The 13,000-nt window shown below is 42.9% G+C and overlaps 1 protein-coding gene across 5 annotated transcripts in view; it reads left to right on the forward strand.

Annotated features, from left to right (window-relative positions):
- Positions 1–13,000, forward strand: part of mvb12bb (multivesicular body subunit 12Bb) — an 85,951-nt gene that overhangs the window by 33,973 nt on the left and 38,978 nt on the right. For 4 of the 5 annotated variants that reach the window (XR_013201055.1, XM_077222866.1, XM_077222869.1 and 1 more), the window contains exons 4-6: positions 160–256; positions 1,432–1,561; positions 2,307–2,414. Coding sequence is in view for 4 of the 5 variants with exons in the window: in XM_077222866.1 (XP_077078981.1) it covers positions 160–256; positions 1,432–1,561; positions 2,307–2,414 (335 nt within the window). In the remaining variant the exon portion in view is untranslated. The remainder of the gene's footprint in view (positions 1–159; positions 257–1,431; positions 1,562–2,306; positions 2,415–13,000) is intronic. The other variant, XM_077222867.1, reaches the window with a different exon arrangement.

Here is a 13,000-nt window from a genome sequence, read left to right on the forward strand (position 1 = left end):
TACAGCGGCCTTTCATTGTAGGTACGAATCATGCATAATTGAAAGCCGCCCACTTCCAGACGTAATTTTAACCCTGCGAAGTGTTTTTATTGAACAGGCTCATTGTTATAATGGTTAAAACTCATATAGTCATTATTATATCTCTAAATTTTGTGGCAGAAGCAATTATGCAACGTGGTCGTGGACATGAAGTTGATTGACTTGAAGGACTGTTTGCCAGAGGGCTTCACTCCGATCCAGAACACCACGGATACCCGTAAGCAGTTTCCTTAAAAAATAAACTTTTTTTTTGCTTTCCTCCTCTCTCTCTCTCTCTGTCTCTGTCTCTCTCTCTCTGTCTCTCTCTCTCTCTCTCTCTCTCTCTCTCTTTCTCTTCTCTGTAGTCATCCTGAGGGAGCGCTTCTCCAGAGGTTGTGAATGTGAATGTTTCATGGGCTCAGGTTTAGCTTAATTTATGATAGTGCGAGAGAGTAAAATAAACATTTTCCCCCGAAGGTAGGAGGAGAGGAGAACGATGAGTCATTGTTTATCTCTGCCAGAACCCAGCTTTTCTTTATGATGTGCTTATTTATTTATGTATTTATTTGTGCAGAGCGGGAGTGGTAGGTGGTTATCTAATATTAATGAAATGCATTCCCTTGATGCTTTAGTGCTTTTTGAGTGCTATGTATTTCTCCCCTTCTCGTCTTCTCTCTTCTCCTCTCACCGCGCCTTTGAGAACGCCGCAATATTATTTTGGCATTGGGAGTGAGGGCAGCATGTTTATTATTTTCATTATTATTGCATTTACATGGCCCTCGCCCCGGCGCCGCCTCAAAACGAATGGGATGGGCTCAGGAGTAATATGTCCGAGTCTGGTAGCAGGTTCTGGAGGAATGGCTAAAAAGAAGATGGAGTCTCATTGGGCGCTGGTTTTAATGTGCCACTTTATTGTAATAAAACCATGTTTAATAGATGCCTCAGCCACTATATTGCCATTTCACTCTCAGTTAAGCCCCTTATATCCTTCTTACACACTTGACACTGAAGATTCCCCTCTAGCACCCAAAGACATTTTTATGCAATTATGATGGGCTTTCATATACTTGTATGATGTTTTGAGGCTGAAGGCACATATACGTTGCATTTATAAGGTGTTCAAATATTAATGCATATATATTTAGCTTGTCTGTCTGAATAAACTTTTAGGAAATAGGTAGTTTATATATATAATATGTAGTTAAATTGTTGTGTCATTGTTTATAAGGCTTCCCAAGGACAAATAGGTCAGTCGATATGTTTGCGTAATGTAGGTTTTAGTTATGAGTTTATGTGTCTGTGGCATAAAAAGTCACATTTGAACTCTGGTGTAAATATAGTTAGACTGCTGATAAATGAAAGACATAATTAGGGCTGTTTATGTTATGACTCTTAAATCTCTTTCTCTCTCAGAGGAGCAGGCTTTGAAGAAGGAGAGGCTGTGTGTGAAGTTGGTCCCCAGGAACAGCACCGATACGGCTATATGCGATGTGGTTATACAGGGAAAATCAAAGCACAGCCTTGCTAATTATACATTTATAGGGTAAGATATCATATATTTGGATAAGTCGAGTTAGTTCATATCACAAACATGACATGTTTTCTGAGAATTATTTGTGTGTGTTTGATGTAGATGTTTTGGTCACTATTCCCTCTGAGGGTAAAAAAGTACTAAAGGAAATATCCTGGAGCCATGTTTTTTATGCTGTCTGAATCGTCATTTTTTAACCGAAGGGGATTGTTCTTCTGGTCTGTCTGTTTTTTAGTTTTTGTTTCCTCTAGTGTCCCGCAGTGCCTGCGGTCTTCTTCGGGCATTATGGGCGCTTGCTTTACTTGTGCTGCTTTTCCAACAGCTTTTAAAGCAACCCCTGATATGTCTTACAAATGTTAATATTTGAATTAGGGATGACATTTTTTGTCAATTTTCATTTTGAGTACTGATAGATCTAAAAAATTAGTACTTGAGTACTCGGGGTGGGGTGTGATGAAAATGAAAATATTTGAATTAAAATACTTATTTTCGTCTTATTTTCGTTAAAACAATCATCTTAAAGGAATAGTTGGATGAGGTGAAGCTGAAGAGTGAATGAACACCAGTAAACAGAAGTCCGTTCTATGACACATCCTATATAAGTTTAATCAGATATACTAGATACACAACATAAACATAACATTACAAATTGTAGCTGCACAAAAGGACCCAAATGCTAGTGAACTTTAACTAGGTTAAGTAACAATTCAACAAGTTAAATGTTCTTGAAAATGAAACAAGCTGGGTTTGTCCACAGAGAGCTGAACAGTTTGGGGATTTGGTATCAGCTGGGAAAAGTCACTAAGTCGCAGGAGATGACGCACAAAACCTCCTCTTACTCTACAACTGCTCTTGATGTGGTCAGGTAAGAATACTATAAACCCTATTTTAATAGGATATTCCTTAACTCATGAGGAGAAATTATTCACTGCATTGGGTCTCATCGGATGCAGGATATTCCAACAGTCTGTACAATTAAGTTACTATGTATATAGGAAGTTGGAAGTTCCACCTTTTCGAGTTGAACAGAATGCAGCACAAGATAACTGAGTGTGTTTCCATTGATAACCCGAAGTTCAGCTCAGACAAAAAAAAAAAAACACGAGGTGAAGAGAGACTGCCATGAGAGCTCAGTCTGTTGCCTGGTCTGGCACACAACACAAACACACAGTCTGCCCAGCAGCCATGCACATAAACACACTGCCTGAAGGGAAGAAGACAGAGAGGGAGTGTGACTTTGTACCTCATCCAACTCAAACATGTCAATTATTTATGAGCAGGAAGTAGAGGGGTTTTTCCTCGGTAAATAGTAAATAAACAATCACTGTTCCCCTCCAATGGTTGGTAGGAGGGGGCATATGGATGGTGCCAACTGAAAATGCTAGATTTAAACATGCGAGAAGGCAATGAGGGTCCTGGCACTGTAGTTAGGGCCAGTGCACATAAAGCTTAGATAGAATTTTATTTCTGCAAGCTTTAGCCACTTTATATTTCAATACCAGTTCAGTGCTTGAGGATTTGAGAGATAATATAGTCTGTTTAGTGTTTCCTACTTTGGAAGTGATAGTTGTTGGTCAGTCAGTCGACAACTCATTATCTCTGTTCCAAAACCTAGTCATCTAACATCCTAACAACCATGGAATCGAAAGTGACTGATCTAGAACATAGACAGCAACTCTGTGCGCCACACAAATTGGACAGAGAAACTGATTTCAATAAATTTTGTTGTTTTAGCTCTCAGTGTGTGATACCAATGAAAATAAAAATATGCTTAATTAATGAACCATAAACACATAGCACAAATATTTGGTATTTATGAAATTCTTGATACTTTTCAGTATAATCAGTATTTTATTCATAATAATCATCTCGTCTGCCATTATAAAGGCATCTTTATGTTCTATTTATTCTTAAAAAGCGGCATCATTTTGTACATCATTTCTTTCAAAGTGCCTTTTGCACTCAAACCTCCTGGGAAGTTTGTTGTACAAGTTGTGAAGTCATATTTGTGAAGTCAGTCAAATTACTTTGGGTAGAGCATGGTGATGGTGATGTTTTTTCTACAAAAAAAAATGTTAAATAAAGAATGCATATCGGTATTGCTTTTTTATTATTCAATTATGAAAGTGCTTTAAACTGAATTATAATATATTTGATTATAATTGTACAATACGACTGTATTTTGTACATGCAACATGCATTTTTTATTGTTAATGGAAAATGCAACCTATATTTCAACAAATTTTCTGTCAAGGCTTGTGCATCCATTGCCTCTGGAATGTTTTCTCACTGACATCGCACTAACTTGACAAGTCAAAAAAAAAGAAAAAGAAAGATATTTTCGATTTTCTCACTTCCTCACTCATAAATACAAATTCCCTTTCAAGGGAACTTCGAGCTGCGTCAAACGCTGCGGGAACGCCCCTGCGTTGTGCGTCATGAAGCACGTATGGAATCAGCCCAATGGAGAGATGAAACGTCATAGGCGGGTGACGTCATCGACCAGGAAACTATAAAGCACCCCAAAAACACAAGCGCATTAGCTTCTGTGCTTTCAGTCGCGCTAAATGTGAATCTGTCCCTGTGTGATATTGTCTGTCTTACATACCCTGCACCACACAAACAATTTATCCCTATATATATATATATATTGAGAGATTATGGCGGACGAACAGCAGTTTAGAAAGTGTGTTCCTCCCTGCTCGCGTTATTTAACGAGCGGGGATACACATGATCTTTGTGTTGTTTGTTTGGGAGTTCAGCATGCCCAGTTTGCTCTCGAGGGAGCAGACTGTGAGCATTGCGAGCGTTTGCCGTTAAGGACGCTCCGCTCCCGCCGATCGCTCTTTGAGGAGAGCGGTTCGGTGCGCACTCCCCGCGGTTCGGGTCCCGCTTCTGCCGAGGCAGAGCGGCGGCGCTTATTGTGGGGATCGCAGATGGATCTCACAGCGGGGTTTGAGACGGGCTCTGCCTTATCTCTCCCTTCACCTGTGAGATCCAGTGCCTCAGTCCCGGGTTCGGAAGCACGCGCTGCGGTTTCTTCCGCTCGGGCTGAGGCACCAATGCTGCAGCTATCCAGTTCTGAGGAACTTGATGTTGTTAGCGTTTAGGGAGATGTGGAGGATTCGCCACCCCACACTCCTGAGAGTGATGAGCTTATGGAGGTGTTAACAAGAGCTGTTGAAAAACTTAATATTGAATGGCCAGTGACTAGACAGGAGTCTGTTTCTAAATCAAAGTTGGATGAGAGATTTTTGCCGTCACGTGTGCAGCCTCCACGCCGGTGCCTGCCGTTTTTCCATGATCTCCACACCGAGGTGTCGAAATCATGGAGAAAACCGGTGTCATATAGAGTGTTTAGTCCCCAGACTTCAACATACGCTAATATTATGGGAGCCAAGGCTCATGGTTATGGTGCTTTGCCTCGTGTGGAAGAGACGCTTGCGAGCCATCTCTCCCCCGAAGCAGCATCATCTTTTAAGGCACCGGCATTACCCACCAAGCCTTTAAGAAACACTTCGGCTTTGGTGGGTAAAGCATATTCGGCAGCAGGTCAGGCTGCGTCATGTCTGCATACTATGTCAATCTTGCAGGCATACCAGGCTGATCTGCTAAGGGACATGAGTGAGAGTGAGGAGGTCAGTACTGACGTAGTTCGCGAACTGCGTCAGGCTGCTGATTTATCCCTGCGTGCCACCAGAGAATCGGCCAAATTAATGGGTCGTTCTATGGCAGCTCTGGTGGCCGCAGAAAGACATTTGTGGTTAAATCAGACTAATATTAAAGAGAGAGAAAAAGCTTTTCTTTTAGATGCTCCTCTTTCTCCCATGGGGTTGTTTGGTGATGCTGTGAATTCAGTTATCGATAAATTCCAAGAAGAAAAGAAACAAACTGCAGCTTTTAAAAAGTTTCTTCCCCTTAAAGTTCATGTCCCTGGGGCTGCTGGGCGGGAGCAGCCCCGGCCATCTTCGAGCTCATCACATAGAGCGCAGCAGAAGGATGGGGGGTTGCGTCCAATTTTAGACCTGCGCATATTGAATCGCTCGGTAGGGAAGCTAAAATTCAAGATGCTCACTATCAAGCAGATCGTGTCTCAAATCAGGTCCGAGGACTGGTTTGTCACGGTAGATCTGAAGGACGCATACTTCCATGTGTCCATCCTTCCACAACACAGGAAGTTCCTGAGGTTCGCCTTCGGGGGCGAGGCGTACCAGTACAGGGTTCTTCCGTTTGGCCTAGCTTTATCTCCCCGCACTTTCACGAAATGCATGGATGCAGCACTAGTGCCTCTGAGGCTTCAGGGCATTCGTATTCTCAATTACATCGTGATTTTAGCTCAGACCGAGCAGATGGCGGTTCGGCATCGAGATGTCGTCCTCGCTCATATCAGAAAGTTGGGGTTGAGGCTGAACGCAAAGAAAAGTGTATTATCTCCTTCCCAGAAGACCACTTTTCTGGGTGTCGTTTGGGATTCGGTATCGATGCGGGCGCGACTCTCTCCGACCCGCATCGCTTCGATTCTCTCAGCTGTGAAACAAGTGAAGCTAGGCCAGCTACTCACTGTCAAGCAGTTTCAGAGACTGTTGGGTCTGATGGCAGCAGCGTCCAACGTTATACCTTGCGGCCTGTTGTACATGAGACCGCTACAGTGGTGGCTCAGGACCAAGGGATTCTCCCCGAGGGGAAATCCGCTCCGCACGTTCAAAGTCACGCGGCGCTGCCTTCGTGCTCTGGTCATGTGGAGAGAAACTTGGTTCCTATCCAAAGGTCCTGTGCTGGGGGCTCTTTGTCGTCGCATAACGCTAACGACGGATGCTTCCCTCACAGGGTGGGGGGCGGTCATGAGTGGTCGCCCAGCCCAAGGTCTGTGGCAGGATCATCATCTTTCGTGGCACATAAATTGTCTAGAGATGTTGGCTGTGTTTCAGGCTCTGAAACACTTCCTAACAGACCTGAGAGGCCATCATGTGTTAGTTCAATCAGACAACACGTCGGTGGTCTCTTATATAAATCATCAGGGGGGCCTGCGGTCTCGCCGGCTTTACAAGTTGGCCCGTCAGATCCTCCTGTGGTCCCAAGGGAAGCTACTATCTCTGAGAGCAATGTATCTCCCTGGGTATTTGAATGTGGTAGCAGACTCCCTGTCGAGGCAGGGGCCGAGGCCAGGGGAATGGAGACTCCACCCCGAGGTGGTGGAGCTCCTTTGGTTGAGTTTCGGTCGCGCCGAGGTGGACCTATTCGCTTCCAAGGAGACCACTCATTGTCATCGGTGGTTCTCCATCACTCTTCCAGCCCCCCTGGGGTTGGATGCTATGGTGCAGCCGTGGCCGAGGTCACGTCTGTACGCCTTTCCCCCGATTGCTCTGTTACCAGGAGTTCTGGAGAGGGTCCGCCGGGACGGGGTCAGTCTACTACTAGTAGCCCCGTTCTGGCCGGCCCGAGTATGGTTTGCGGACCTGATTTCTCTCCTGGACGGTTCTCCTTTGGAGCTCCCGGTCAGGAGGGATCTACTCTCCCAGGCGGGGGGCACGATACTTCACCCCCGCCCAGAATTGTGGAAACTGTGGGCTTGGCCTCTGAGGGGGCCCAGCTCATAGACTCCGGTCTCTCAACCAAGGTTGTTGAGACCATTCTTAACTCCAGAGCTCCATCCACGAGGAAGCTTTATGCCTTGAAGTGGAAACTTTTTGGTGTGGAGAACACCTGCAGGACCCAGTTAACTGCCCAGTGGGTGCAGTGCTGGAATTCCTGCAGGAGCGCTTCTCCACAGGGTTATCCCCCTCCACACTAAAGGTGTATGTGGCGGCACTAGCTGCTTACCACGTCCCTTTCAGTGGAGTTTCTCTTGGGAGACACCCGCTTATAACTCGTTTCCTCCGTGGCACTTTGAGGCTGAGGCCAGCAGTTCGTACGAGGGTGCCGACTTGGGATCTGGCCATTGTATTAGAAGGTCTTTCCCTAGCTCCTTTTGAACCTATCGAAGAAGTTCCCGAGAAGTTTCTCACTTTTAAGACTATCTTTTTGCTTGCTATCTCTTCACTAAAAAGAATCGGAGATTTGCAGGCTCTGTCGGTTTCACCCTCGTGCCTGGAATTTGCACCTGGCATGGTTAAAGCTTTTCTGCATCCTAGACCAGGTTACGTTCCTAAGGTTCCTACTAATATTGTTAGACCTACGGTTCTGCAGGCTTTCTGTCCTCCTCCATTTATGTCATCGGACCAGGAGAAACTTAATTCACTCTGCCCTGTTAGGGCATTAGACGCTTATGTCCACAGAGCTGCCCTGTGGAGGAAATCAGAACAACTTTTTGTATGTTTCGGGCCACCCAGGAAAGGGTGTCCGGCGTCTAAACAGAGAATGAGCAAGTGGGTGGTTGAGGCTATCTCACTTGCTTATGAGTCGGCTGGCCAGCCTTAACCTTTGGTTGTCCGAGCTCACTCTACCAGGAGTATGGCTGCTTCTAAAGCTCTTTTGTCGGGGGTTTCCCTGAGTGATGTTTGTGATGCGGCTGGATGGTCTTCACCGCATACTTTTATTAAGTTCTATGACCTAGACTTAAGCTCTACCCCTGGGGCACAGGTGCTCTCGTCCTCTGTGCGCTAGTCTCACATGACGGTCATTTGGTCCTATGGCGACGTGGGTATTCGCGTTCCCGCAGCGTTTGACGCAGCTCGAAGTTCCCTTGAAAGGGAACGTCTCGGTTACGTATGTAACCCTAGTTCCCTGATAGGGAACGAGACGCTGCGTCGCTCCGCCATACTCCCGGCACTCCCGTTAGCGCTTCCTTCAAGCCTATCAGAAGCTAATGCGCTTGTGTTTTTGGGGTGCTTTATAGTTTCCTGGTCGATGACGTCACCCGCCTATGACGTTTCATCTCTCCATTGGGCTGATTCCATACGTGCTTCATGACGCACAACGCAGGGGCGTTCCCGCAGCGTTTGACGCAGCGTCTCGTTCCCTATCAGGGAACTAGGGTTACATTAGTAACCGAGACGTTATTATTTTATTATTAACACATTATTTGCGTTGGTATTGACTGTGATGCCTTAAAATCCTGCCTATGTAGTATCTTGCTTGATTTTGGAATAGAAAATATGTCAAACTTGAACAAAACAGTGTATTGTCAAGTGAATGATCAAACACACGGGTACCCAACACAGTACTATACAACATTTAAAGAACTTTATCTTTTTCCTTCAGTTTTATCCACTTCAAATTAAATATGGCGTTGAATCTGACTTGGGCCAATTCTCACATAAATTCTCTGCGATCATTGGTTGTTTTTTCCCCGCGATGAGCACACGATTTTACAGTGGGGTGCACTTGAAATATGTTCTGAAGTTTTGCTCTTTGAACCTTTGCTCAAGATCGACCTCTGAAACCTACCGTGGTTTCGTGGCTTGAATAAAGCCCTTTGTGCTGTGTATTTTTTTGGAAGGGGCAGCTATAGGAGAGAAGTGTTTGATGTCTCTGAGTCATCCTACATCCAGTCCCACACTTTTCCCACACTTCCGTCTCACCCTGTTAATTCTACACTCTTTTGAAGCCACTTTTCAAGTTGGAGAAGAATAAATTGTACCTCCAAGCGAGGATCCACGCCTCCCCACTCCGATACCTGCTGTGATCACAGACTGTGCACTTTGGTGGTACATTTCATGCTCTTACGTCTGCGTGAATGTCCAACCGCAATATGTGAATCTGTGAAAAAGAACTTGGTTAAGAGGCACAAGAGGTAACCAAGTGCTATATTGAAGATGTTTTCCGGCTAGCTTCCACTTGAGCTAAATGTATTTGCTAAAGAATAACACTTTTGTTGCTTTTAGTGCATGTCCATGAGCTTTGAGGTAATTTATTGTTCTTCTAAAAGTTTAATACCACTCACTTCTGGCTAACAATAGAATGTAGCAATTCATGTTCAAGGCTGTGACACAGTGATGTTATGGTAAACTAAAACTATTAAGTATAATTTTCAATAATTGAAATAAAGCTGAAATAGAATAAAATATAAATAGATGAAAAACTTGAAAGATAATTAGAAATGGTGCCTTGGCAACTAACAGAAATAAAATTGCTAAAACTGAAATAAAAATAAAGCTAAACAGAAATATTAAAACATATAATAATAAAAATAAAAGTAGTACAGAATAAAATACCCAAAACTTAAACTAAATTAAAAAGGAAAATTAAGACATAAAAGTTAGAGCTAATTCAAAATGTTAAAGGGGTCTTATTATGCCCTTTTACGAAGTCTTGATTTTGTTTTTGGGGTGTACTATTAAATGCTTTCATGCTTAATTGTTCAAAAAATGCATTATTTTTCACGTATTTTACATTGTTACAGCTCATCTCTTTCCAGTCTGGTTGAATGCGTTGATTATTTGTTTTCTTATAGATATGATGTTATCCACCATGCAATCATATTTGTCGGAAAGCTATGGTAATGCAAACAGTAAGGGCCTAGCGGAGGAGTTTTGAGACCTATAGTCAAAATAGACTTGACCCTCCCTTCACCAGCAATTCATTTTTCTATGACCCTCCAAAATAATTGTGAAAAAAGGCATAACCCTCCCCGATAATTTATTGATTACTGTACTGGTCTGCGCTTGGCAAAGGTGTTCAGATATCTCGATGCCTAGTAGACCTACACCAAACGTTCATTAAAAAGGGTCCTGTACAGTGCGACATATATCTACGAAAAGACTGGTCTGTGTGATGAATAAATGTACCACTGTAGCACGCGTGCGATACAGTTTTGTAAACTCCGTTACTTGTGTTAGTTTTCAGACATGATAACAGTCGATTTATAGTTGTGCTTATTCGATATCACGATTTTTGGTCGTGGATGATTTAATGTCTCCTTTAGATCTATCAGCTGCAGTTCTGGCGCCTCGAGCTTGGTTTATACTCGTCGCGTCCGCAGGAGCACGAAGGTGTGCAAGGGTCCATTTCGCTTGGCAGTGCGCACCTCAGATTTTGTAAATGCACGCGCGGCTCCGCATCCGAAGATGCACGACTTCGACACCCAGTTTGTGCATCTAGTAGTTGCTTACATTTACAAAATGAGCCTACAATAGCAGACATAAACCCTTTTAATTATGGTCCAAGTTTTATAAAAAATGTTCTCAAAACTAAATGAAAATGTTTAACTTATGAACCTGTGTACCTTACATCTTCTCACCGCTGATTCCTGGACGAGCACTTCTAATAAGCGCCTCGTCCGTTTGGGGAGGTGCGCGGGCAAGCAGCGGAGGCTCGCGCTGCGGAGCCAACAAGGCTTGAGTCCCAATACTGTAAAACTCGACGTACATTCACCTCACATGTTAATGCAGCGGTAGAGTTACACTCACAGGACACTGCACTTATTCGCAATCACAATTCACAGTTCATTATTTGCTCGTACTTTAAAGCTTTGCCAGGTAAACATTTCATTGGCGTTCTGTTCTGACATAATGCACTTTTTCTGAGCACGTACGCCTGAAGCGCGCACACTTTCAAACAGCGCCAAACTGGACTTTATCTTTCGCGTCTGATTTTTGTTGGGTCAGACCCATCTGCTAGCTATGGTGGGCCGAGACTGAGAGAGATAAATGGAGCTACATTGAAAAATATGCACCAAACAAGCCACTTTGAAATGTTGCTGTTTTCATGAATACAAAAGTTGGGTGACCCTCCCCCTGGACTATAAAAAGTTGGATGACCCTTCCCTCAACAAAGAAGAAAAAGACATGACCCTCCCCTATTTTCCTCCAGTGGTCCATTCCATAAATACCGAACGGTCCCTAATCGATCACAAAATCATGGATAACTTTCCTAAGGGGCAGTAAGCAGTTTACAAAAGAGCTTACAAAAGCTAAAGTAAGCACTACATCAATACTGTAATGTTAGTTAGCAGGCTAGCAGAGGCAAAGCTTTGCCCTTCGTTTACATCATAGCTATCATAGCAACTACATAAAGCTTATAATTGGAACTGTTAATAGAAAACACGTCTACAAATAATAGGACATACTTAAAAGTTGTGATCCATAAACAACAGATTGTCCCGACAAAATGGGAATGGCTACGTCTTTCAAGTGAGGCTTTGTGCGTATAGCCTGCATTGTACTCTCTTCTGGAAGCTGTTCTCCGTAAAATGTACATCGCACAGACAAACATTGAGGTTGTAATTCAGGTAAATTGTTAAAACTAAATTTAACATGGCCTCACCCCCTTTGTTGCGTGGGTTTATGTAAATGCCGTTTGTGGTAGTCCTTAAAAAGCGATTTCTGTAAAAGAAAACATCTCCCTTTGCATTGAACTTTGATTGATTGATTGATTCCTTTTACTGTCCTTTTCAGGAAATTTGTTTCCACCAACAAACGTCGTAACTTTGCATATGTTGTTTATGCTCAAACAGCAACATTACACACTAACTAAAGTTAAAAAATGGAAATCATGAATCAAGGACCCCTTTAATAATTAGTAGTAAAGGATACCTAAGTAAGCTAAAGGTAATTAAAAAGATGTCCCTCTGGGATGTAACCAGAAATGGTATTAAAGGTATATGAATATGTTGTCAAAAAATCGCAAAATAGAGGCTTTAGAATAGGAGGCCTGCGTTGATGTCGCATTACAAGGTTTGATGCTGTTCTTGTCTCATTTTTTACACAAACTCTGCAGCCCCATCAATGTTTACTGTTTGTATGACTCTTTTAAGACGCCGTCAAATTTAAATGCCTTTTACAGTTATAGGAAGGATGTTTTAAGTATAGTCAATAAGGAATAAATGTTTAATGACCCGCCCTTTAACTTTGAATGCTGGTGGTTCTGCAAATAAACTTTTTTGCCTCAGGCTACAAGGACACTAATCACTGTGTTTGCAGACTACTGAGTAAAAAGTTGTTCAAATATCAGTTTCCCTTGCGGCCTGTTTGGAATTTCAAAGCATTTCCATTAATCTATTTTTTATTTATTTTTTCATTTCTCCACTTTGTCTTGGGGATTAAATGCTTATATTTATATTACTAATAGTAATGCTTATATTTACATTAAATGTGCAACATTTTATTTTTACTGATAGTCGTATGTTTTAGGTGTTAGCATTGCACTGTGAATACTGTATCTGGAATCAAATTGCCTGGTGTCAAGTTTGTGACCCCTATTTCATTCAAACAAGGCCTGTTTAATCCAGTTCCAGAACCAGTTGTTGTTCTTCAGGGTGAGCTCTTTAAAGTCTACAACAGACCTTCTTCTCCCCTCTTTGCTGCCATTTGTCGTCCTGATAAAACTGTCATCTCTCGCTCTGAAATCTGACCTCTAGATTGACAGAGAACATAAAGTTGCCTTGTGTTAATATTTCGGTTTCTCTTTTTCTTCATAGAATCAAGGTTTCAGGCATTTCTCTCTGAATGATAGGGCAATATACAGTAAGGCAGGGAAAGTTTTTATATCCAAAAGCCGAACAGTTTAAATGTA

This window comes from Siphateles boraxobius, unplaced genomic scaffold (assembly GCF_051911475.1).
Source record: "Siphateles boraxobius isolate OS27281-9 unplaced genomic scaffold, OSU_SipBor_1 9, whole genome shotgun sequence".
In the NCBI taxonomy this organism is placed as follows: Eukaryota; Metazoa; Chordata; class Actinopteri; order Cypriniformes; family Leuciscidae; genus Siphateles; species Siphateles boraxobius.